At 33.5% G+C, this 25,798-nt stretch overlaps 1 protein-coding gene across 5 annotated transcripts in view; it reads left to right on the plus strand.

The window, feature by feature from the left end:
- Positions 1 to 25,798, plus strand: part of Alg-2 (Apoptosis-linked gene-2) — a 48,721-nt gene that overhangs the window by 14,852 nt on the left and 8,071 nt on the right. For 3 of the 5 annotated variants that reach the window (XM_035357739.2, XM_035357747.2, XM_035357752.2), the window contains exons 3-6: positions 10,674 to 10,735; positions 10,817 to 10,861; positions 21,313 to 21,471; positions 24,715 to 24,824. In XM_035357739.2, coding sequence (XP_035213630.1) covers positions 10,674 to 10,735; positions 10,817 to 10,861; positions 21,313 to 21,471; positions 24,715 to 24,824 — 376 coding nt within the window. Of the gene's footprint in view, positions 1 to 10,673; positions 10,736 to 10,816; positions 10,862 to 21,180; positions 21,215 to 21,312; positions 21,472 to 24,714; positions 24,825 to 24,950; positions 25,062 to 25,798 lie in introns of those variants that run through there. The other 2 variants (XM_085816230.1, XM_085816231.1) reach the window with 2 other exon arrangements.

Below are 25,798 nucleotides of genomic sequence, written 5' to 3' on the forward strand. Positions count from 1 at the left end.
TAAGGTATGAGGTATTCTACTTTCTTACTCTGACTGACTGAAGCACCAGAAGCAGGGAAAATGCAGACTTTGCTTTGTAAATATCAAAACATACCTTAGTTAAATCTGTATTGAGTCAGAACTGAAACTGAATGCTGTTAAATATGGCTGTAAGTCAGTCATTAATTGTAAAGTGGATTGTCAGTCATTAATTGAGTGGAAAGATGCTTTGCTTAAAGTTTTATCTGGAGAATTTCCAGCTTAGCCAAATTTCAGCAAATTCACTATAAGAAGGCTTTAGAAATTAAAATTCAACAGTTGTGGGACAAATTCATTATCACAAAAATTGACAAAGCAAGCAACAACTTCAGTATTTTATGAAAATATTTCTACTGTAAATTTACTTAAACAAGAACTGTTTAGTACTACTACTTATCAACAAGTTAATACAAATGCTAAAATTCTTCAAAAAATAAGTTCAGAGCTTTACATAGAAGACTTAAAATTAAACCTTAGGAGCTACTTTAATAAATTCGCTAATCTTTACGTGCTTCCAAAATTTCACAAAACATTAGTAAAGTTCATATTCATTGCTAATGGTATAAAATGTTTTTTAAAAGAGATTAACTTTTTTTTGATAGAAAACTGAAACAAGCTCTTGACATTATCAATAATATCAATTTTCAAGACCACTTCAGTTGGATTATTTACAAAAGCGAGAAAAATACAGAACTGCTGCAAACTTTAGATACTGTAAATATTGTTACGATTTTGAAAATCTTTACACCATTTTACCTTTAGAAGAAATATTTGAAAGCCTTCTTACTCTGCCTGATTTGTTTACGCAAGTTATTAGAGTTGTCTCCAAAGAAGAATGGAAACCTTTCCTAAGAAGTGTATTATTTAACAATTACATCAAATTCAATAATCAATTTTTTTAAACAAATACAAGAGCTTACCTATGGGCTCGTGCAGCTCATCCGCCATTGATAGTCTTTTCTCTTCACCCAAGAATATAAATTTCAAATATCATTGAATTTGGATCAATGTAATTATTTTTCCAACACTTACAGATATGTAGATAACATTATTGCAATCAATAACTTTAATAAAATAGAAAACGCAAATATCTATCCAACTTGCCTTAAACTTAACAATACTAGCCCACAGTAACAAGAAATTGTTACCTTGATTTAGAAAATATTAAACTGCAAAAAATCAGAATTCTATGATAAAAGAAGAGATTTCAATTTTCACACCTTAAAACTCATCAATTGGAATTCTAACATCTCCAAGACAATTATTGTTAATGTTATTAATACCCAAATTCTTAGAATCAAAAGAATTTGCAATGTAGCAGACTGTTTTTAAGAAGAAATACAGAACTTTATTAATATCCTCTTAGAAAATCAAATTCCAAAGTTCACAATTTCACACACTGTAAAAAAAGCTGACATGAACTTTATTTTTTAAATTACTTGTATGCAGTGAAATGATATTTTTTGCCCAAACCTGAAAAAGAGGTAATTAGAGGATGACTTTTACGAGTAATTCAATATGTATGTATAATTAAATTTCTCTTTTCTCTTTGAATTTGGCTAGAGTGAAAAAAATAACATTTTTTGTGTACTTTATAGAATTTCTGACCATTCTACTCTTTTACTAAACAAAAGGGCTTTTTTTCAATTTCTTAAGATCTTTTTATAACTCGATTGTGTGAAGAATCACAACTTTTTCTACCCCTTATTTCACTTTTCTTCTGCTTTGCTGCCAGTTTTAAAACTATAACTGTTTAATACTTCGCCGTCTTGGATGGTTTCTCTTAAAAGACAAGCATCTAAAAACAACGCCATGTTATCATTTGTTACCTCTTCTTAAAGAGCACACCTCACCTCCAGCCCCCGTTCCAGTACAGCTACCAATTGTTTCACACCAAGAAAGCGTGGGCATTTATGGTTTTTATGTTCCTTGCTATTCGATAATGGAATATTTTTCCATTTTCTGGTCTTCCCTTTTGCAAGGTTTGATTAAAATTCTGTCAACTATTATTAGGTGTCTGTACTTTTTGCAGTTGACACATATTGATGACATGCAAGTCTTAGTCTTAAGAATAAGTGTGATTTTTTTAATAGTTTCATTGTTATCATTTTAATATTTCCCCCTTTTTCCTTTTTTTTTTTTTTTTTTTTTTTTTTTTTTACAAGATTTGCTCCGGCAATCACAATTTAATTTTTCTTTGGCAAAAAATTTTAAAAAGTTACTTTTCTTCCCTTAAATGAGCCATCCCTAGTATTAGGTTACAAATACATTTAATTTTCAATTTTGAAGTTAAATTGATTCATCATTCTGTAATCAGAATTTGTTTTTAATTTTGTCTTGAATTTGGTTTGTCTTTAACCTTTTCAGGCTTCTTCAGATATTTAGTTTTTTTTTTTGCAATTGTATATAATTGTTTGTACTAACTGAGTGTGAACGCATGTACTGAAAAGAACTGAATTTTATGAGACTTTTAAAATAAATTTTGTTTAATATAAAATGGTTTAGAGTTATCAGGGTCAATATTCCTTCTTACCTTCTTCGGGAACATACAAGGACCTGACTCGGAACAGAGAGCTTACTAAAGCTATGTTCACTAATTGTGGTAAGTAGACAGGATACAGACGAAGGGTATACAAAACCCTTTATTTTTCTCTATATACAATAACTTCCGTATTTCGGAATACACTGACCCGATACTTGGGGTCTAACGTAAAAGTATAAAAATAAAACTAAACTCTAATTTAACTTTAGAATAATAAACGTGGAAGATTGGCCTTATATTAACAGGAAGCATATGTAGTACAGAGACTGTGAACACTACAATACGTTTAAATTTATCAAGAGGATTAAAACCTCTGGCCTGGAAGGCAAACAGCAACTAAGTAACTTCTAAGGTAAGCGGCCTGCTTTGACTCACTGCTTCCTCTCTCTCGCTTGGCAAAAGGCCACAACTTAAATACTTGGCGTTCGCCAGACAAACTTTGCATAAAAACCTTAACGCTTATAATTCTGGCCGGAAGTAGAAAATAAGAAGTGATAGTAAAGATTTAAAATAAAATAAACGTTAGTAAAACTTAAGATCCTTACATACTTCCCGCCAGAGTTAATTAGTTTGAAATTGAGGTCTAAAACGACCTTGTTGAAAACTTTTAGCTCTAGAATCTAACGCGAGGCCAACCTTTTACAAACATAACTTCATTAGAAACTAGAAAATTTAAAAGAAAGAAATTTGTTACAATAGCAGCTCCCAGGATATACAACAATCTTTTTTTCATCTGTACTGCATCTAACCAGGAGCTTTTATTTAATTCTGGTTCCTTCCAGAGATCTGGAAGGAAAACTAGTTTAATGAAATGTTACACAATGAAATGGCAAGTAACATATACAATTATACTTCTCTTAACATTCTTATTTCATTCATGACTATTTTAATTATGTCTCCCCGTGCTCTCTGACATGTGTTGTAAAAGAACACCAAACACGAATGTGTTTCTGTCTACGTGTTCCACACTTCCTCCTACAATCAAAACACTAACGTGTTAAAATTGAACATAACAAGACCTCTTAACACACCCTAATTTCAACTCTAAACCCTGAGGTACTATTCTGAAAGTGTCTAACTCTAAAGTGTAGCGTCAGAGAGCCTAACTACATCATTCAACCTTTGACACATATTCACCATGATTTAATCTTTACAGTCACACGAATAACAAATTTTTAACATTCACTTTTACCATATCATGGTATTTCTTAACATTTAAAATAACAGTTCACATTGTATATAAGAACATATCAACATGCTGTTAATTTTACACATTTGAAAACATACATTAGTAGTACATTGTTAACTTCTATTCTTTTCAAAGCAAGTGCCAATTCCTTCTACATTGAAATAATACATTTCAAAAAGTCTTTCAGACTAAAACTTCTTTCTTGCTAGAATGTTTTAAATAAAATTTATACAATATTTAAGTCTTTACACAACGCTATTATACATCAACTTTAGTTTTACGCGCGAATTGAAAAACATACTACCAAAATCGGTAACAACTGATTTCTCGCCCTTTTGGCGATAAAGGTAGACCTTGCATGAGGTAAAACTTCTTGAAATCTGCCACTTGCAGTAAGAATGAAAGATTAACTTAAGTTTGCAAAGTAACATAAAATTTTACTTATCTTTGTGATATTCGGACATCCTTTTCTGGGCCCAGTCTTTAAAGGTATTGCAGATAGTAGTTTGATTTATCCTCCTTCTTGTATGGGCTCGCCCTTCAGTGCCTTCCTCTGGAAGCTTCCTTTTTTCACCAGTTCGGTCACCCTTGAATACCTTCTTTTTCTCCTCTGCTTGTGGTCTTGGCCGTTTGATGGCAGCTGGTCTTGGCGGAACCGGGAAACTTCTGTCGTGTTCCTACTTGGACCTCGTTGCTGGCTGTTAAAATTTTCCTTGTACTTTTTCCTCCGCCGCTGATGGCCCTTCCGCAGTTCGGCGACTTTTGCTGCGGAGAGTCCTGTCGGATGAGTAGATCTTCCGTTTTAGAGCCGGGTTATAGTTGCCGTCATTTCTCCTGGTTCTCTTCACATACGTCGTCCTTCTCCCTTCTTCATTCTGGGGGTGTTCGTGAACTCTCTTTTCTGGACGGTGGAACGGCTTCTTTTTCTTGCTACCTTCAATTTTTCCGCGGGGCAATTTTCTTTTCACTTGCTCCTGCCTCTTATTGGCTTGCCCTTGTACTTGTCGTTTTTCCACCTCTGGAGCTCGTGCCTGCGGTGTCTGCCGTGCCGGATCCTGCAAAAGATCTGAAAATATTTGCATTTTATTACGATCGAAGTAGGGCTTGATTTGATCAATGTTTGCGGAACAGGTTTCACCATTTCTGGCTTTTAAAACTACTACAGCGTGAGTTATTTTTTCTATAACATATGGTCCTTCAAATCGTGGAAAAAATTTGGCACTTTTATCTTCTGGTGCTGAAGAAAGTGAATGCTTAATTTTTAAAACTTCATCCCCTACTTTATAAGTTACTCCCCGTCGTTTCAAATCATAATATAACTTCTGTTTTCTTTGTGCTACTTCCGTATTCTTTTTTGCTTCTTTTATTAGTTTTTCTATATCACCCATTTTAAATTCTGGGGCTCTTTGTTGCACATAAAATAATTTATCTAATGGCGTTATAATCTTTCTGCCTAAAAATAACTCAGCAGGAGTTTTGCCCATTTTATCATGTTTTGCGGTCCTAAGGGCGAAAGCAAATTCATTGCCATAGTTATCCTGGCTTTTATGAAAATTTTTAACATAATTACGGATAATTTTCACTATATTTCTATTGACCCGTTCCGCTATATTTGATTGCGGCCGATACGGGACCATTTTTAAATGACGTATGCCCAGTTTTTGGCACATGTCTTCAAATATATTACTTACAAATTGAGGACCATAATCCGATATAACTTTTAGGGGTGCCCCCTATTTTAAAATATATTTATTTAAAATAGAATCAGTAACTAATTTCACGGAGGCTCGTTTTAAGGGAACAATTTCGGTCCATTTACTAAAATGATCAACCATAACAAGGAGATAGCGACTTTTATTTAACTGACTTTTTGGGAAAGGGCCCAATAAATCGATGCCAATTATTTCATTTGGAAATTAGGATTTAATACTATTTAGAAACCCGGCCGGGCGGAAATTAATATAATTAACTGCTTGACATGTTGGGCAGGACTGGACATACGCCCTTGTTAACTTTTGCAGTTCAGGAAAGTAGACAGCCTCGCGTACGCGTTGGATAGTTTTTCGAATACCAGCATGAGAAGCTAAAGGGCTGTCATGAAGCTCCTTGCAGGATATTTAATCTAAGACTAGCTGGGATAACAGGTCGAAATTCGTTGTTGGAATTCGTAGTTTTTGTATAGAATAATAGACCATCTATTAGTTCGTAATGGGCCGCCCTATTTCTTATCGCCACAATATCTTGGTGGCTAAAATTTTCAGGATCCTTTAAATACTCATAAATACTTCCAAACTCAGGATCCTTACCCAGTTCGGTTATTACAGTTTCTCGGGAATTTATTGTACATGCTGTAAGCATTGCCACCTTTACGGTATTACCTTGTTCGTCTATTTTAATTCTTGATAGGGCATCTGCTACGATATTTTCCTTTCCGGGGGTATGCTTGATTACCAGATTATATTCTTGCAGCTTGAGTGCCCATCTTATTAACCTTGGAGATAAATTTTTCCCTGAGTACAATCTAGTTACCGCCGCATGATCAGAGTACACTATTATCGGCGCCTTTCCAAAATAGACTCGGAACTTTTGCACTGCTAACAGAACTGCAAGTGCCTCTCTCTCGGTCGCGGAATAGTTTCTTTGTGTTTGATTTAAAGTTCAGCTAAAAAATGCCACGGGCTGCTGATTTTGCGAAATTACCGCTCCTACCGCATAATCCGAAGCATCCGCTGAAATTTCTAAATTCTCATCCTTTTCAGGAAATTTCAACACAGGGGCTTGCGTTAATGCTTGTTTTAATTTTTCGAAAGCACTATTTGCTTCGGCCGTCCACGAGAATCTTGCCTTTTTCCTTTTTAATTTTAACAATGGCTCAGCGATAGCCGCAAAATCTTTTATAAAGGACCTATAATATGAACAAAGTCCTAGAAAAGAAGAGAGCTTCTTTGCCGTGTTTGGAGTCGGATACTTTTGTACAGCGATTATTTTTGATTCATCTGTCTCGATCCCTTTTTGAGATATTTTGTAACCTAAATATTTTAATTCAGGGGCTGCAAATTTGCATTTTTCGACATTAACTTTTAGACCGGCCTCATTTAATAAAGAAAACACCTGTCTTAAATCCTGTACATGTTGGTCAAGATTATCACTAGTAATAATGATATCGTCTAAATAGATAAATGTGGACTTTCCAAGAACAGGTCTTAACACAATGTCCATGCATCGCTGAAATGTTGCCGGAGCCCCTGAAAGGCCAAACGGCATACGCAAAAATGCATAAGTGCCAGACTTGGTTATAAAAGCAGTCTTAGGCACGTCCTCAGGCCTAACCCCTATTTGAAAATAACCAGTCGTTAAGTCTAAAGTCGTCATAAATTTGGTTGATTTTATGTTCCTTAAAATTTCTTCTATGATCGGTAACGGATATACCGGATATTTAGTTATGGAGTTTAATTTACGGTAATCAATAGCGAATCTCCATCTTTTTGGATGCGTCAAAGGATAGTCATTATTTTTCTTACATAAAACCACCGGGCTAGCATAACTACTTGAGATGGGCGTTATGATCTTTTTACTTAGCATATCGGTAATATGCCATTCTATAATTTTTTCCTTATTCTTATCATACCGGTATGGTTTTTGACGAACCGGCAATGCATCTCCGGTGTCAATACTATGGTTAGTAACCTGAGTAAATCCTGGAATATCACTAAATAACGAAGCAAATTCACTTACCACTTGTCGGATTCTTCCTTGCTCGTCATTAGAGAGGTGGTCAAGTTTTAACATCGGCGGTTCAGCGTTTTCTGTATGAACTGGTTTCATTGTCAGCTTAAGGGACGCTTCATTAAAATCCAGCGTAGCGTGTGCTTCTGAAAGAAAATCTATTCCTAAAATTATATGTGCTTGCAGATTCTTTACTATAAAAAACATCACCTTTACTTGTTCGTCCTTGATACAGATATACAACGGTACTTTACCTACACACTTACATTTTTCTCCTTGCGCCGCTAACACTGTCGTATTATCCGAATTATATATGCGGTATTTGCGAAAATACTTCCTAAAAAAAATCTTCTGCCACACAGGAACACTGCGCGCCTGTATCCAGGAGTGCGGTGGCCGGGATATTATTCACCAAGACTTCAATCTTCGGAAGAGTCAAATTTTTCACCATTACTGTATTTAACTTGTAGGAAGAGGGGTTTTCGTGGCCTTCGGATTTCCGCACCCTCTCGTCAGCAGAAATCCATTTTAGTTTAAATTATTTTTCCTTTCCGTGCTTTCCTTCTTTTTCCCCTGGCCTTGAGACTTTTTTCCTGGGTTGCTATTGAACTGTCGACGTTCGCCGGCTGTTTTTGAATGCTTGGGTTTCCTTGCCCACTGATTCGCTTTTTCTCCGTAGCCGTATGCTTGAGTTTGCTGTAGTCTTGGCGTACCAAATTGGTTTCGCTGTTGATATTGGCGTCTTCTTTCGACGTCCGCCGTTCTTCTACTTTCAAACTGGATTGCTAGCTCAAATAACTTTTCCAGTGTAGTCGGATTTCTTAATTCGATAAAGTCTTGCACTTGGGGCAGTAACCTCGGAAAAATCACTTGAATTATTTCAGGATCCGGACGGTTTCCATACAAGAGCTTGAAAACGTGAATTTTTCTTAAAATAAAGCTCGAGAGGTTTTCGATTCTTTGTTGATATATACTAAAAAGTTCCGTTTCTAATTTCGCACGATCCCTTGCAACAGGGAAGGCTTTTAGTAGAGCAGTCTTGAAATTTTCGTAAGTATAGGTGGGACTTCCTGCTTGACCCAAGAGACTTCTGCCGATACATTTCAACCAGTTAAGCGCTTGGCCCCTCAAAGCACTGGTAGCTAAGGTAACTTTTTGAAACTCGTGCACGGGGTAGAGCATGAAGTGGTCATCCAATTTTCCCAAAAAACTGGTTACCGGTGAGTTTCCATTAAACGTTGCTTCTGGTTTCATCGAAGCGCGCATGGTCTGGACGATGTAACCGAATCCTTCCAGGGCGGCAGCTGGCATTTCTGGATTCTGAGCCGTTTCTGCAGGCAGCACAGGTTCTTCTTGAAACTCGGCCATGGTTATTCTTCTTCGTTGGGCGCATCTATCAGGTTCAATGTTCCTTCTAACCTTCTTCGGGAACATATAAGGACCTGACTCGGAACAGAGAGCTTACTAAAGCTATGTTCACTAATTGTGGTAAGTAGACAGGATACAGACGAAGGGTATACAAAACCCTTTATTTTTCTCTATATACAATAACTTCCGTATTTCGGAATACACTGACCCGATACTTGGGGTCTAACGTAAAAGTATAAAAATAAAACTAAACTCTAATTTAACTTTAGAATAATAAACGTGGAAGATTGGCCTTATATTAACAGGAAGCGTATGTAGTACAGAGACTGTGAACACTACAATACGTTTAAATTTATCAAGAGGATTAAAACCTCTGGCCTGGAAGGCAAACAGCAACTAAGTAACTTCTAAGGTAAGCGGCCTGCTTTGACTCACTGCTTCCTCTCTCTCGCTTGGCAAAAGGCCACAACTTAAATACTTGGCGTTCGCCAGACAAACTTTGCATAAAAACCTTAACGCTTATAATTCTGGCCGGAAGTAGAAAATAAGAAGTGATAGTAAAGATTTAAAATAAAATAAACGTTAGTAAAACTTAAGATCCTTACAGAGTCACAAAGAATTCAGTAAAACGAAACATGTTTTTGACACTAATTAATCAACTTGGTTTAAGGCTTCAAAACACTTTTCCCTAGACAAGTTTTGTTTGAAACATTAAACAAAGGAGATTAAACTCTTTTCTTTTTTTTTTTTTTTTTTTTTTTTTTTGTTGTTGTTGTTGTTGTTGTTGTTGTTGTTGTATGATTTTACTGCTTGAATTTTTTTATTCCAATTTTGTAATTTTCTTTAATTTACATTCTACCAGTTTATAATGTAACCCAGAAGAATTGGGATGGACCTTCAAAATTTATTATACGGAATTTGATTCTTTTCTTTCTTTCTTTTTTTTTTAACTTATATACTCTCTGTATATATTATAGCCAGAATATGGCTCCAAAGAATTGGCCACTAGTCCGTATTGTGGCAGTGTGACAGCTCAAAAATATGTGGATGACATATTCCATCTGGTAACACTGCCATCCAGTAACATCTGTTCCTCAGGACACAATTCGCATGCTCTTTGCATCTGTACCTAGACATGTTTGTGCCTGTATTGTCATCATCTATGATCTTACAACTTACTAAGTATACTGTATAGTTGCTATTTTATAAGTGCATTGTCTTGTAATAAACATCACATTGCAGTGCTGCTCTTTTTACCGTTTTTCATCAATTTCTGTGTATGTGTTCATGGTGTTATATTCATTATCATACATATAATATATAATTTCTTGACAGTGAATTAAAAGAAAAAAGTATTGTTAGTTGAAATTTCATCTTGCACTTCTATGAAATATTAAGGTAAATCAACATGACATTGTTCAAAATTTGTAATGTGTGTATGATGTTCAACAACACATTTTTGGAAACTGATCTAAGGATTATCAAGGAAACCTGAATTTTTTATTATACTGTTATATATTTTAATATTACACAAATGACTGTCGGTTGTAAATTTCATGTTTGGAATGCGAGTTTCTCAGTCTTTCTTTTTAACTCCCTGATTATAATTGTGAATACCATTGTCTTCTAACTTACTATCAACAAAATTGTAACCCTGGAACTTATTTAGTAGTTTATGTTAAATAAGGAAATTGTTATTATACTTTGGAAAAGTTTTTTTATGATTTTTTTTTTCTGAAATTGGAAATATGTATGATTATTATAATTTCAAAGTTGTAACTTGTTTTGTATTCTAAAGTTTAATTATATATATATATATATATTTTAAAGGGTTGATCGTGATAGAAGTGGTTCTATAACAGTCAATGAATTACAAATGGCTCTTTCTAATGGTAATAAACTTATAAAGCATTTTTTAATTTTAAAATGTTTTAAAATTTCTGAAAATTATATGTAGCTTTGTTTCTGTCTAGGTACATGGCAGCCATTTAATCCTGAAACTGTTCGAATGATGATTAGTAAGGAATTTTTTTTTTTTTTTTTTTTTCTTTTTTCTTCTTCTTTATCATTATTATTTTGTTATGTTATCTGATTGTAGTACTAATCAATCCATCCAGCATAATACAGACATCCTTTAAAATAATTTTGGAGTTTTGATTTCACTCAAAAAGTGGAAAATGCTACTGCTTACAAAATAGTATTTTTCTTAAACACTGATTGATTGATTGATTGAAACTTGATTCAGTTATGTCTGTAGCTACAACAATGATAAATTTAGATGGATAATATGTAGCTATTAAAATTTTTTAATTCTATAATAAGTCATAATGATCTGCTGTTTCAGCAAGCCAGATAAAAAGAGAAACTTGCATTTTTAATGTATGATCACAATTTTTATTGAAGCAGAATGATATCTAAATATTGCTTTTTAATAAATAGGAAACTTTCTAATAAAAGAACCTTTTTTTAAGATAGGAATCAGTATTAATGTAATATTAAAAATTCCAAGATAACTGTAGTTAAAATCAATTGTTTCAAAGTAATAAACATGCAGTAAAAGTGTTAATTTATTCACAGAGCAGTGATTATAAATTTCCAGAAAGTAAATAAACTCATCAGCACTCCAGTTTGCAGAGTAAAATATAAACAGACTTAACAATTTTCAGCCTTCTATTTATATGAAAAACCAAGATAATGTACCTTCTAAGAACTTTTAGAATTTCTCCATGCTGGTAAGAACTTGCCAGATATTGTCAATTTATGATAGAAATCTGTGCTAAGGCTTGGTAGTATCATTAGTGAATATCTATTAGTGTGCAATAAAATGCAAACAAATCAATCCAGTATTTATGTAAATTATAGCAACAGAAATATGCTAAACGATACTAAAACAAGATGAACCATTGGATTTGTTATGACAAATAACTAATAAATTAGCTTTACTATAAACAGTTTTAATGGTATTTATTTTTAATATGTATTTCTATTTGCTTTGTGAGTGAGAAAAGAAATATTATTGTATAAGTCTAAACTCTTGAGATCTAAAAGTAAAAAGAAAAGGAAGAAAAAAAAAAAAAAGTTTCACTGAGAAAGGGGCTATCTGATTGTAATGAAATTTCATTACAGCAAATAGCTTTTGAACCAACATGCAATTGATTAAATTTTGGCTACCAGTGAATAGACAGAGCAACAAAGCATTACAAATGAGCATACATATGGCATATAACAGAGGAGAAATTTCAAATCTAAAGCATAACTTCCATTCAAATATGATTCTGTCTATTTACTTTGATGGTACCAGTGCCTTATAAACAGGTTCATGTGCAAAGTAAGCACATGTCACTGGTTCAAAGAGCACCAGCAATTAATCTAAAAAAAAAGAAAAGTGGTGAAATCAAAGGATTCTTTAACATATCACTTGAAGCAGTGATGCCATTTAGCAGTATTGACATAAATAATAAAACTATGGCAAAGTGCAGTGTCAATAGGGCAGCAGTTGGTCTAAAAAGATGACAGAATGTAAGGATGAGGATTGTCAGAGAGCTTCTTGCAGTACCTGGTTTATCATTATTAAAAATCCAGCACAAAACCAGAGCATCAGTGACCATTAGGATCATTGACTGCTCTCACAACATTTACTGTGTTGAATGTACCTCACTTGTGCATGGCAACAATCATGTTTGACCTGGAATTTCAGTGACTGGAGTAGAATTATCTTCAGTGCTTTGTCCTCCTTTGAACTGAGTCAGGATGGTAGTGTGGTTTGGTGTATTTAATTACGGCAAAGCACACTAGGGCTATCTGCCTAAGGGGAGGGATGCCTTTGTGAAGGACTTTCTAAGGAAAACTGGCTCGTATACACGTTACACATGGGGAAAACCATGCAAACACCCATGCAGCCAGCCCGTTTGCAAGATTCAAACCTCGGACCGAACTACCAGAGTTCAGCGGCTTTACCGCTCGGCCACTAGTGGGTCTGAGTCAGGATGACCAGTGAACGTGTGTCTGGAGGCATCCTGAACGGTGGTATGATACTGACTTGCTGCCACATGTTTCATAGCATGGCAGCAGGGAGTTGTGGTCTGGAGAGCCATTTCATTCGTAGTCAAACCATTTTGGCTGTTATCCATGATATCTTTACAGTTCAGCAGTACAGAGACAATATTCAACACCCTAGGATGTTCAGGGTTCGTACGGTCCTTAAAAGTTCTTAAATTTTTTAAATCGATTTTTGGTCCTTAAAATTCCTTAGTTTTGGCCAAAATCAGTAGTAGGTCCTTAATTTTAATCGTCTGAAATTTCTGTGTGTTTTTACGACTGCCATTTTGAGTGTGAATTAGCATTCTGGAGGCATATTTTTGGCGATTCACTGACGTATATGGTTATCTTTTGAATGGGTTCATGGGTTATAATTTGTGTCTATTTCTAATATAAATGATGGGATACTCGAGTTTCTAAGCAAGAAGTGAAACATAAGCATTTCAAAATTCATTTTTTCTAATAAAGAGCTCTTAAACAACTTTTCGCTTTTGGGGTTGTGAATTCTTTTATTAAACGGTTCTAAATTTGACGACTTGTCAACATTTTGGCGATTTTATGATCAGTTTCTATAGAAATTTTTTGATTCTGAGATCTGAGAATTTTTCGGTGATTTTTTTAAAACATCATAACATTGATAAATTTCATTAAATAATGGCAATATATTGGAATTATATTTAAAAAATAACATTAAAATAAAACATTTTTATTTTTCGCTCTCATATTATAAAGTTTAATTTGGCAACTTAATATACAATATTTTGAATCTGAAAAATAAACAAGGTATAATGCTATAAAGCATAATTTACGAAACAGCTCTTAGTAAAAGCAAAATTAGCTATGTAATTAATTAAAAATGTGTTCTTTTTAATTTTTTCATAGTAAGCGTTTTTCCCATGTAATTGTCTCAGATTATTCAAAATTCTCAGAATATGCATCAGTTTTCTCTATAAAATTAATTTTACACTTTTTCCTTCCCCCCCCCCTTTTTTTTCCCCAAAATATTTCTGGCTTTTTGCTGTTACAGAATTGGTCATTATTTATTGTCATTGCAGCATGGAAAGTTTAGAAGGATTTGCAGGCAAGATTTATAGACCCACGATTCTAGAAGATTCAAGAAATATGTGACAAAATGAAAAATGTCTCCATGGTATCAGCACATAATGGACGTATTTTACAGAAAGTTGCGATGAATTTCTTACTTTTTTGAGAACGTCTGGAAGAACAATAGAAACATAATATTTGAATGTTTTACTCCTGATACTACTTATAGAATCTTTTTCTTAACCTGTTTATCTTCCCTTTATTTCTCTACTTTTCACTAGACACAAGCATGGAAAATATCAAAAATGCTTCTAATCCTATCACTTGGGCAGGCTTTATGGAAAGAGATTTTTTTATTAATAAAGAAATTGAAAACTAAATTTAAAAGATTCATCTAATATGTCTTAGTAAATCATATACATAGTTGGGACTAGGCATTTTCCCACCTGATGCAGTCTCTGTGGATCCTAAATTCTGCTGCCTTGTGCCTTTCTAAATTCTGCTTCCAATACTTGCTCTAAATTCTAAAAGTTTTGCCATATCTAGATTTTGTTGTTCGGTGTGTGACTAAATTCTAAAAATTCTGCCACATCAGCTCTGTAACCAGCCTTTACCATATATATATTTCATATTTCTTCTGAATGTTCATATTACTAAAGAAATAAAATTAGCTGCTTTTTTTTTTTTTTTTTTTTTTTTTTTGTGCATTCTAAATGCATTTAGTGTTTTTTAGAGTAACAGAAATCCTTAATTAAATCCAAAAATTCTAAAATTAAAAGGAAACATGTTGAATAAAGAAACCGAATACATAAAGAAAATTATTCTTCAAAGATATGTGCAGTTATTATTATGTAAATTACCCAATTGTTTATGATTTCAGCCTGTACTATAACTTCCCATTTCTGTTTCCTCCTATGGTAGAGTTACTGAGACAAATTAAATTTGAATTAAATTATATAATCTTTGACCACTAAGAATATGGATTATATTCTTAGTTTGAATTTAACTGTTCTTGTTTAATTACGTCACTGTGAGCTGTAATTGACTTTGTTAGCATCAGAACATGCTTTTATGCTCTAAGTTCTTTTAAATAAGAGGCTTATTTAAACCTTTGTCTGATATTATAGTTACTTTCAGACACAGTGATAATTTGCTTCACATCTATCGGGGGTTTGGGACTATTTAACTTTCACCAGATCAAGTAAACTCTCATATGTACATTGTGGAGAGTTTGACAAGTTAGGAGATAAAGCACGCAGAAACTAGCGAGAACATTGGTTGGTTTGCATATTGAGACAAATTTCTAATTATTGTTAGAGAGGATGCTTATAGAGAAGGAAATCGATATAAACTAGCCAAAATGATTGCGAAGACTTGTGGAGACATTAAGTATTTTTGAAAACAGGAAAGATAAAAAATTAACAATGCCTTCACTGGGAATCGAACAATGGACCTCTGGAATACCGGCCCAGTGTAGTTTGTAGATTTTAATGCGTAAATTATCCTAATATGGTTTAAAAATCAATGTCATAAATTACATGTATTTTAAACTGTGAAATTTTAGATATTGATTTTAATAAGCTTTTTTTAACAAATATTGTTAAAAAATAAAATTTAATAGTGGCTATGTAAATCCATAATAACTAAGGTTATCTAATTACCTAATTTAATTATTTTTAACTAACTACTTACCCTTAAAAATTATCTCTACATATTAAAGCGAGTTATTGCCTTTCATTAATACTCACTGTAGTCACAAAATAAAACACAAAAATGTAAAAATTCAAGTAAAACTTATTCTTTGCATCTACTGAGACTTAAAATAATACAGGGTGTCTCATAGATCATGGGACAAACTTGAAGGGGTGGTGGAGCATACTAAAACATGCATTTTTTTATAGGAATTTAGGGTCTAAAGTGACGGGTTAAGGAAAAACACAAAAAAACGACACAAGAGGAAAATGTGTTTATGTACAAAATCTATGCAAAGTGCTTCTTTGTAGCAATACAGTATTCACAATAAATGTTCAAAATTGTGACCACCAGCAGTAGTACGTGCTTGGTAACATCGCAGAAGGGATTCACGAACATTTTGAAAAACGACAGGCATTTTGTGCACGCTTGCAGCCGCAATGGATAGTCGTGCAACGAAGTCGACCAGTGAATAAACGGAAGTCTCGTAAATGATGCTCTACAGATGGCCCCATTTAAAAAAAAATCCAAGCTGAATAAATCTGGCGAACGGGGTGGTCGTCAAATGGGTTCACCACAGCCAATCGATCACCCCAGAAATGCCCCATCCAAGTAATTGTAGACCCGCACATGGTTATGGGCTGGTGCACCATCATACTGGAACCACATGCGATCACGAACGACAGCCGAGAAATCCTGCAGCAAAGCCGGTAGTACCTCTTGCAGAAAAATATGATAACATAAGCCATTTGTACATGCAGGTAAGAAGTATGGGCCTATGAGGTATTCGTTAACAATACCCACCCACACATTCATGGAGAAGTGGATTTGGAATGCATGTGGACGTGTGCTGTGTGGATTATGAGTTGGCCACAGGTGCATGTTGTTGCTATTGAAGATGCCGTCCTGTGAAAAAGTTGTCTCGTCCGTGAATAGCACATCCGATGGGAAATCCGCCTGCGCCGCACACTGCTGCAAGAACTAGTGACAGACATGAACTCGAAGAGGGTAATCTGTCTCTTGCAAGGCTTGGACTCTCTGCAAATGGTATGGGTGCAAACCATTTTCATGCAATACTCTCCAAACGGTGGAATGACTCAGCTGCAGACGAGATGCCATCTTTTACAGTCAAAAGTCGTTAATCGGACTCGTCGGGACTTCGGCGATTCCGGATTATCGATTTTTCCAGATTATAGATCATCAGTTTAAATCGCGTAGGATGGCATGCAGAAATTCTAAAATTAAAAATATGAAACCGTAATTTATGAAATAAGGAACAATTATGATCTAAAGGGTATCAAAATTTACAAAAAAAAGCTTAATATTTATTTGTTTACTTTATTAAACATTTCTTTCAATGTAAGTTGTTTCATTTTATGTGATAATACTTTCTCTTTAATTCTATAAACAGACATAATTTTTTGTTCACTTACAAAGTTCTGCTGTTCAAGTCCCGTTAATTGCTGTGCCGAGAATACCGACTAACTTGTCAATCGAAATTTTTTCGTTTTCACTAACCTCTCTGTCACATTCTTCATGTCTTTATCCATTTTTTGCAGCAATTCCACTTTTTGTTTGATGGACATCGAAACATACTTTCGTTTTGTACGATCCTTTGGGAGCTCCAGAATCAAAAATTCTATTTGACATAATCGAAAGTTCAAGTTTACTTTTTTAGTATTGCTCTTACAGTCTGCAAAAAATAATAAGCCGGATCCAATTCGAAAATTAAGGAACAACGCAATCATCAACATTAACTGAAATAGATAATTATATAATTTTAGCTTACACCGCCCGTTATACATAAAACGCGCACGTGAAAACGTATTCTGCGCTTGCGCACACGCAAATGCGCAGTCGTAAGAGGTCTTACGCACACGCGTAAACGCCTGTGCGCTTGTGTCAACGCGGAGCATGCGCAGAAAGTTTTTAGCTTTGAGGTCCGGATTATAGATCATTCCGAATTATGGGTGTCCGAATTAACGACTTTTGACTGTACTTGTCTGAGGTGATTCATGCACAATGTTCAAGAGGGATTCTTCAATGCGAGGTTGTCGTGCACTTTTTCTTCCACTCCTAGTGTCAGAGGTGGCTTCAAATGAATCGTTTTTGCATAGAGACAGATGCAACCTCTCGAACATTGTGTGCTTTGGCATACGCCTGTTCGAAAACCATTCCTGATACAACTGTAGTGCTGCTCTGCCGTTCCTTTAGCAGCAGCATACATGAGATTCATGTCAGCTTTTTCCCTGTGCACAAACTTGTCCATCACGCTCGACATCAGAGTTGCGAATGATCCTGTGATGCATCGGGTGGTGGTTTGTCCGGCTCACTACCACCTTCTACCGCTGCATTGCCAGACAATCACAGCTGTAGTTCTTATTACTGTTAGTGTTCCCTTTTTTGAACATTTATTGTGAAAACTGTATTGCTGCAAAGAAGCACTTTGCGTTGATTTTGTACATAAACACATTTTCCTCTTGTGTCGTTTTTTTGCGTTCCTGCCTTAACCCGTCACTTTAGACCCTACATTCCTATACAAAAAAAAAAAAAAAAAAAAAAAAAAAAAATGCATTTTTTAGTACGCTTCACCATCCCTCCAAGTTTGTCCAATGATCTATGAAACACCCTGTATATACAGAACAACTTATCACCTCTGGTGCTTTAATGGCTTCTAGAGAAGCAGCAGAGGGACAACATTCAGTCTTTTGTTCTGAATCATGCAGATTATGATCTTACTTCTCATTTTAACCTATGCCATTTGACATAAAATCTCCCTGCTATTTACTAAAATTCTAGACTGACCAAGTATATGATAAAATGAGACATTAAAAAAAAAAAAAATCAACAAAAGCTAACGATTAGTAAAACGTAAATATCACTTATTTTCTTTCTTATATGTCCAACTATTATAAGTGTAAAATATTTAATGCTACTTGATAACTGCATGAAGTTTATTTTATTCTCAAACTTATTAATGTTTTAATCATATTAATATTTATTGATCTATAATTAAGTTCATTATAACACTCTCACATAGCACATTGTTTATTCCAGACCAACATCAACTGACAATTACTTCACTTCAGTTTGACCAGCAACTAGTGTGTTGCCACATGTATGTAACATCTCCTCTTTTGGGAAACTCATAGGAATCAATGCATTACATAATTATCATATTTGGATGGTCGATATACATTACGACCACTTCTTGTTTTATATACACAGTCTCGATTAATATTATTGCTATTATTTTGATGGTGAGGATCATTATGTATTTTTGGATGTTCACTACTTATATTTTCCTCACATAGATCATAATAGTCTAATGTCACTAAATTCTGATTTTTAGTTTTTCTTAAATGAAATTTATTCCGTCTAATTACCCTATTATCTTTTGTTCTAATCCAATATGATCTAGGAGTTGAATGCTTTTTTAATGAAGGCTCCCATTTACTTTCCCATCTCAACATTACCTTTTCCCAGGAATAAATTCAGGTCTTTCCCTTGCATGCTTATCATAATAGATTTTAGCCTGTTTCTGCTTACTCCTCACCTTTTCTCTATATTGATCTTTTACATTTGGTTTCAATTCTGTTTGTGTAATTGGTAATCGTGTTCTTAAATTCCTACTTAATAGCATTTGACTTGGTGATAAATTTATACCTGAAATTGGAGTATTTCTATATTCCAGTAAAGCCTCATTTAATTTCTCTAATCCTGCTTTTCTAAATAAACTCTTAGCTATACCTACCAACCTTTCTGCAAATCCATTGGATTTAGGATATCGAGGACTGCTAGTGATTATTTCAAATCCCCAATCCCTTGCGAAACTCTTCATTTTCCAACTATTAAATGGTACGTTATTACAAATTAAAGTTTTGGGTATTCCATGTGTTGCAAATATCGATTTCAATTTACTAGCAACTTCCACTGCACTTTTATTTTTAGAAGAATTATGTGTACCCATTTAGTTAAGTAACAGCCTATTACTAGATAACTTTTCCACGCATACTCACAGATATCAGCACCAACCTTTTCATAAGGTAAACTGGGAATTTCATGAGAAACAAGAGGTTCTTTTACTGTTTGAGGCCTGAAACTATCACAAATTAGGTATTTAGAAATCATATTCTCAATGTCACTGTTGATTCCTGGCCAAAATAGTACTTGTCGACCCCTAGCTTTTGATTTTTCAATCCCACAGTGAGCTTCATGCAATAATGTTAACATACACTTTCTTAATGCAACAGATACTACAATTCGATTATTAAAAAAAAACTAAATCTTGTTCAACACTCAACTCATTTTTAAATTTAAAATAAGATCTTGCTTCTTTAGGAACTCAAAAGCCATCCATTTTGCCAATATTCTTTCACTAACATTAACCCTTCATCTTCTAATGTAGCTTTCTGAAATTCCCTTTTCTTACTCTCAGACATTTGCAGTTTTGTTAGTGTATGAACAATCTCTGTCATATCCATGTTTTCATTTGTGTGTGTATCAATAAAGGAATGTGACAGTAAATCTTCAATATACATATATTTCCCAGGCAAATATTTAAGTTTTAAGTTATATTTTAAGAGCTTAATTTTTATCCTCTGCAATCTATTTGACAACACATTAGCAATATTTTTGTTCATAACTGAAACTAATGGTTTATGATCAGTAAGCACTTCTACCTCTCTACCATAAATGTAATAGTGAAATTTATTAGCAGCAAATAAAATACTAAGAAATTCTTTCTCAATCTGAGCATAGTTTTTTTTTTTTTTTTTTTTTTTTTTTTTTTTTTTTTCTTCTGCATTATTTAAACTCTGAGACGAAAAAGCAATTGGTTGCCCATTCTGCAATAAGCAGCAGCCTAACCCGTCTTTAGAACTATCTGCCTGTATAGTTATAGGTTTACTGCTATCAAATATTTCTAACACAGGTGCATTGGAAATTAATTTTTTTAATTCCCTGAATGCTTTAGAATGTATCTGTAACCACTGCCATTCTACTTTGTTTACCAGCAACTAGTGTGTTGCCACATATATGTAACAATTAATAATTATGTTAGTTAATAATGCATGTTTAGTAAAAATGCATACTACTTAGGGATCTATTTTATTTTTAGGATGGTATTACAAAAGTGAAATTCAGGCATAGAATAATATTTTTAATTGAATTTATTCAGTTCCCATTTGCTCATAGGTCCTTAATTTTTTTTCATAATTGGCCCTTAAAAGTCCTTAAAAGTAAAGACCATGAAACATAACCCCTGCCAACTAAATTGACAGCTTTCTTCCTAGTATAGTGTATTTGGGATCTTATGAGAAGATGTATCCAACTTTCTCAAGGTTTTAGGGTGTCGCCAGTTTAGCTTGAGATTGGAGGGAAGTTTGGCAAGAAATCGTGTAAGGTGTCATTCGCCTACTCTGTAAGTTATTGCCAAGCTGGATGATAGCTTGTGTAAAGGCCAGAGGTGGGGTTAATGTCTTATTCATTTATTCACTATATACTGCTGTTTCCTGAACGAAGCATTCATTTCCTCAAAATTTTAATCATTTCTTTTCCACAGATTTACAACACATCTATGAATGTATCTTATTCAGGTAACTCTCTGATACATTTCCTCCTTTTCTTAGAGTGTATTTACAGTTTTGTAAAGATTGAAAACCGCTTGCTAAACTACTATAAATTTATATTTTAGGCATGTTTGACAAAGATCATTCTGGCACCATCAACTTTGAAGAATTCAAAGCTTTGTGGAAATATATAACAGACTGGTTAAATTGCTTTCGAAGTTTTGATACTGATCGTTCAGGTAATATAGATCGTAATGAATTGAAGAGTGCCCTCACGACTTTTGGTAAGCTATTTTAAAATTATTATGTTTAATGTGATGTGTTATATAAGGTTGAACTGATTCATCTTTAAGTACTAAGAATGGTATTTTAATTATCATAATTGGAATGTGTATAATGTTTGAATATTTTGTGCAAATTGTTTGTTGTTTAATTGTCATTGTTTGCGTGCTTCTTGGAAGTTCTGAAAAATTAGCAAATCATTATCAATTTGAAAAAATATTTAAATTATTTATAATTAAAAATATGTTTTGGGGGGCCAAAATTCGATTTTTTTTTTTTTTTTTTTTTTTTTTTTTTTTTTTTTTTGATATAATAGAGAAAAAAAATTACTTATCTTTAATAGAAGATCAAAACATTCTCTTATATGTCTTTCATCTTTATAAATAGACTCAAATAACTTAACTCCACACTGTGAAAAGTGTGTTTGGCATATTTAATGTATGCTCTTAGAAATATATTAGATATTTAGATATTGCTGTAATCTTGTCACATAAAATTCTATTATTTCATTCATATTGTATTAATGAGAAAAAAACAAGTCACATGAACTTTTTTTCCCTTCACATTTTGCAGTATTGTGCTATTGTTAAATATAAATTGCTATTGGACATACACTTAAGTTACAGTATTTCAACTTAAATTGTTCTAATATAATAAGATTTATTTGATAAATTAAAAAAAAGCATTATGCCTTGTACAGACATTAGGTAATTTGGAAGCAGGAAAGATGAAAAATGAGCAAACGCCTTCACCGGGAATCAAACCCCAGACCTCTGGAATATCGGCCCAGCATGCAGAACCGCTACACTAGGAAGGTGTGGGAAATACTTTATATACTCCCCCTTTTTAAAGGGTGACTGGAGTTTTTAGGGGACCCAATTGCCAAATCCTGGGTGAAGAGAATCATCATCTAACACCCTTTTAGTTCGGGCGCCACCGTAAAGACATGAAGTGAATACTATTGGAAGCAGGAAAGATGAAAAATGAGCAAACGCCTTCGGCGGGAATCAAACCGCGGACCCCTGGAATATCGGCCCAGCGTGCAGAACCACTACACCACGAAGGCATGATAGGAAGGGGGGAGAAATACCTTACAGCCTTACTCTAAAATATAGAAATACACTTTTTAATTATCTATATCTCCCTTCAAAAAGTTACCAAGTTATTGGCGACTAATTTTTCACCAGGCTGATATGGGAACAGCAACAGCAATTTTAAAAATGGCAGTGCTCTAAGAATTCCATAAAAGGAATATAAATGAATAAAATTTAAAAAGCAAGAAAACATCCATAGCAAAACACTTACCTCTAAAAAAGTCCTTGTGTAATTTACGTATTATTTTTGCACTATTGTTCATTCTTCACATATACACAGCTATCTGTTTTCACTTAAAAGAAGATCAGATTTTCACAAATTTGATATTGTGTGTGCTGTTATTCCCCCATGTATATAGCACTCTGTTTTTTCTTTAAAAAAAAATCACAGAGTTGTAAATTATCAGCATTGGTTCAGAAATTTTGATATGTAAACTGCAACCATATAAAGCATAACTTCGTGGGAAGTGCATTTGTGTATTCTCTACTGTTGGGAAAAATGCCATATTTCTGAAGAAATGCAATGCTTTTTTTCTTTCATCAATTCCACAATTCCTTACAAGAAGAAAAAATGACTTTCATGCAATAAAAACAAATGTGAATGATCATCGAATTTGAAAGGGAAAATCCACGCTCGTCTTCTGCATGCACCCGCATGCCTTGGTTGTTATATAAATGCATTTGCTTTGTAGCGCATGAAATGAATACTATTCCCCCCTAGAATACATTTCAGTGAAATAGATGTGAATACTTTTCAAGGGGATGACTAATCGAAAAGTATTTTACTGTATGACTGGAATTTATGAAACTTTTACTGTATAATAGTTAAGCTTTGTTTTCCTTCATTAATACAAGAAGCAAAAAAGAGGATAAAGATTTTCTTTTAATTTGTTATATGGAATAAAACTGAGAAGAAAATTGTTTGTAAATTGAGGATTTAAAATCTCTGCATTTAAAATAACTTTGAAAGTAAGTGAATTAGTTACGAAATATCAATGATCTCAATGATATTTGTCTCTTTTATTTTTTAAACATTCAAAATGAAAAATTGAAATTGTAGAAAATTTTGAACATTTGATATTTTTGAAGATTATGCAAAAGCAAGGTCAAGGCTTTATTTCGTTCATCTTGTTCGAGAAATAGTTTAAGAAATTATGATTTTTTCTTTTAGTTATGTCTGCGTAAAAGGTAAAATACTCATGTCTTTTTCAAAAATCGTATACAGATGACTTGACTTCTATTATTTCCTCAAGAAAATGTAATACATTTGCGATGTGTACCCTTGCCATTGCAATTTTTCGGTTTCACATGGTGAAAGGGCCTCAAACATGTAAGTATACAAGGACAACATAAGTTCTATTGAAAAAAAAAAAAAAAAACATTAAATTTTTCTGTGGAAACAAAGGACCAAAATGTTATTAATGCAGAATGCCTGTTCTCTGCCTTTTCACTGGAGCACAACCTGCTATTGAATGTATTAGATCATGTGTCTTCATACATTAGCTAAAGTCTGTTTGCGAAATCATCCGCCTCCAGCTTATCTTACAAATTCTCACCAAAAGGCTCTATGTAACAGTTTGTTGGAAGGTTTTGATGCCTGCGCCATCTGAAAGGTGTATGGCCAGAATTGTAGACATCTCCATAATACAGACCACACTGAGTTCAGAAATCTCATGATGCACTAATTTTGTAAAAATATATCACGAATGTTTTCAGTGACTTCAATTTTGGTCACTGTTCATCCTGGGCAGGTATTTTTTTTATACAAGCAGCCTTTGCCCTGAAACTGCTTTACCTGCCTTTCGATGTTGATGATGTGGTGGTTCTATACCAAATTTTGAGAAAAAAAATTGAACGACAATAAATGATGTTGTCTTACCGTATTCTAAAACACAGTACGTTTTCTCCTGCATCGATGGCTCCATTTTGATTAACAGTGCCTCTAGTAATGATTTCATAACTGGAAGATTTTTCGCTCTTGCCAGGTAGAACTTGTTGTTACAGAATTAATTTGTTTCAGCTTAATAAATCAATTACAGAATTTGTACTATGATGTTCTTTTTGTCCTATTCCATATGAAATATCCTGTATGTATCTTGAAATTGTGTCTAGGGCATTTGAAGTGGCTGATCATTTATTTATTTTTTTCAGGTTATCGTTTATCTGATGCATTTTATGATCTTCTAGTTCAAAAATTTGATAGAGATGGAACAAGAACTATAAAATTCGATGATTTCATACAATGCTGTGTATTGCTACAAGTAAATTTACTATTATTTTATTGAATGTTTTATATTGTTCAAGTTTTATTAAAATGTTTTCCTTCCTTTTTTTTTTTTTTTTTTTTCTCTAAAGCTTTCCTCTTGTTTTATTTTTTCTTTTATTAGAGTTTGACTGCTGCATTCCGATTTCATGATACAGATCTGGATGGATGGATCAGAATTTCATATGAAGAATTCCTAACTCTTGTCTTCAGTTTAAGAATGTGAAAAAAAAAAGTATGGTTGGTTAACTGGATAAAATTACTTTTGTGGTTTGCTCCGTATGGGTTTAATGGTAGTAAACATGTTGGCAAAACAGAAAACAGTAAAAACACATTAAAAATTAATATACTTTAACTGAATAACTTTTATTAAATGCATTAGTGGTGCTAGTGTTTAAAACATTTATAAGTATGTGATGGGTGTAATTGATAAATAGCATTTCAGAAGATTTAATTAGTAATGTTTGTTTGAATTGGTAAGAAGGTTAATGAACACTAGTACCAGTTTACTGCTATATTTTGATAGACAAAAACTAAACATTTTTAAGAAGTACATATATTGTTTTAATCTAATTATAAATTATTGTTTTAATCTTTATATAAATTACTGAGAAGCTTTGAGTGTAGCCACTCATTTTTTAACTCTATTCTAAATGTATTGCTTATTTTCAAAGATGAAAAATTTTTAGTTGATTACTATTGAACCATTAAAGTTAGCATAGATCTGGCTAAAGATATGCCAGTTGATCTTGAAAATTCTGAAGGAATTGACGCTTCTTTACTTAATAAATAATCAATATTAAACTTGCTTCATTTTTGTGCTTTGTCAAAAGGCTTTCATCAAAGTCTATTATTCTGTTAGTCCCTAAAGTTTTACAGGAAGCTGTGTTTAGAATGCTATGAATACAGACTTTCCCAGGTAATTAATTGTTCCAATCTGTTACTTTTTTGTTGACCATATTATGTCCATTA

Source organism: Stegodyphus dumicola, chromosome 4, assembly GCF_044657685.1.
Source record: "Stegodyphus dumicola isolate Sdum_Otavi_A_Nest chromosome 4, ASM4465768v1".
In the NCBI taxonomy this organism is placed as follows: domain Eukaryota; kingdom Metazoa; phylum Arthropoda; class Arachnida; order Araneae; family Eresidae; genus Stegodyphus; species Stegodyphus dumicola.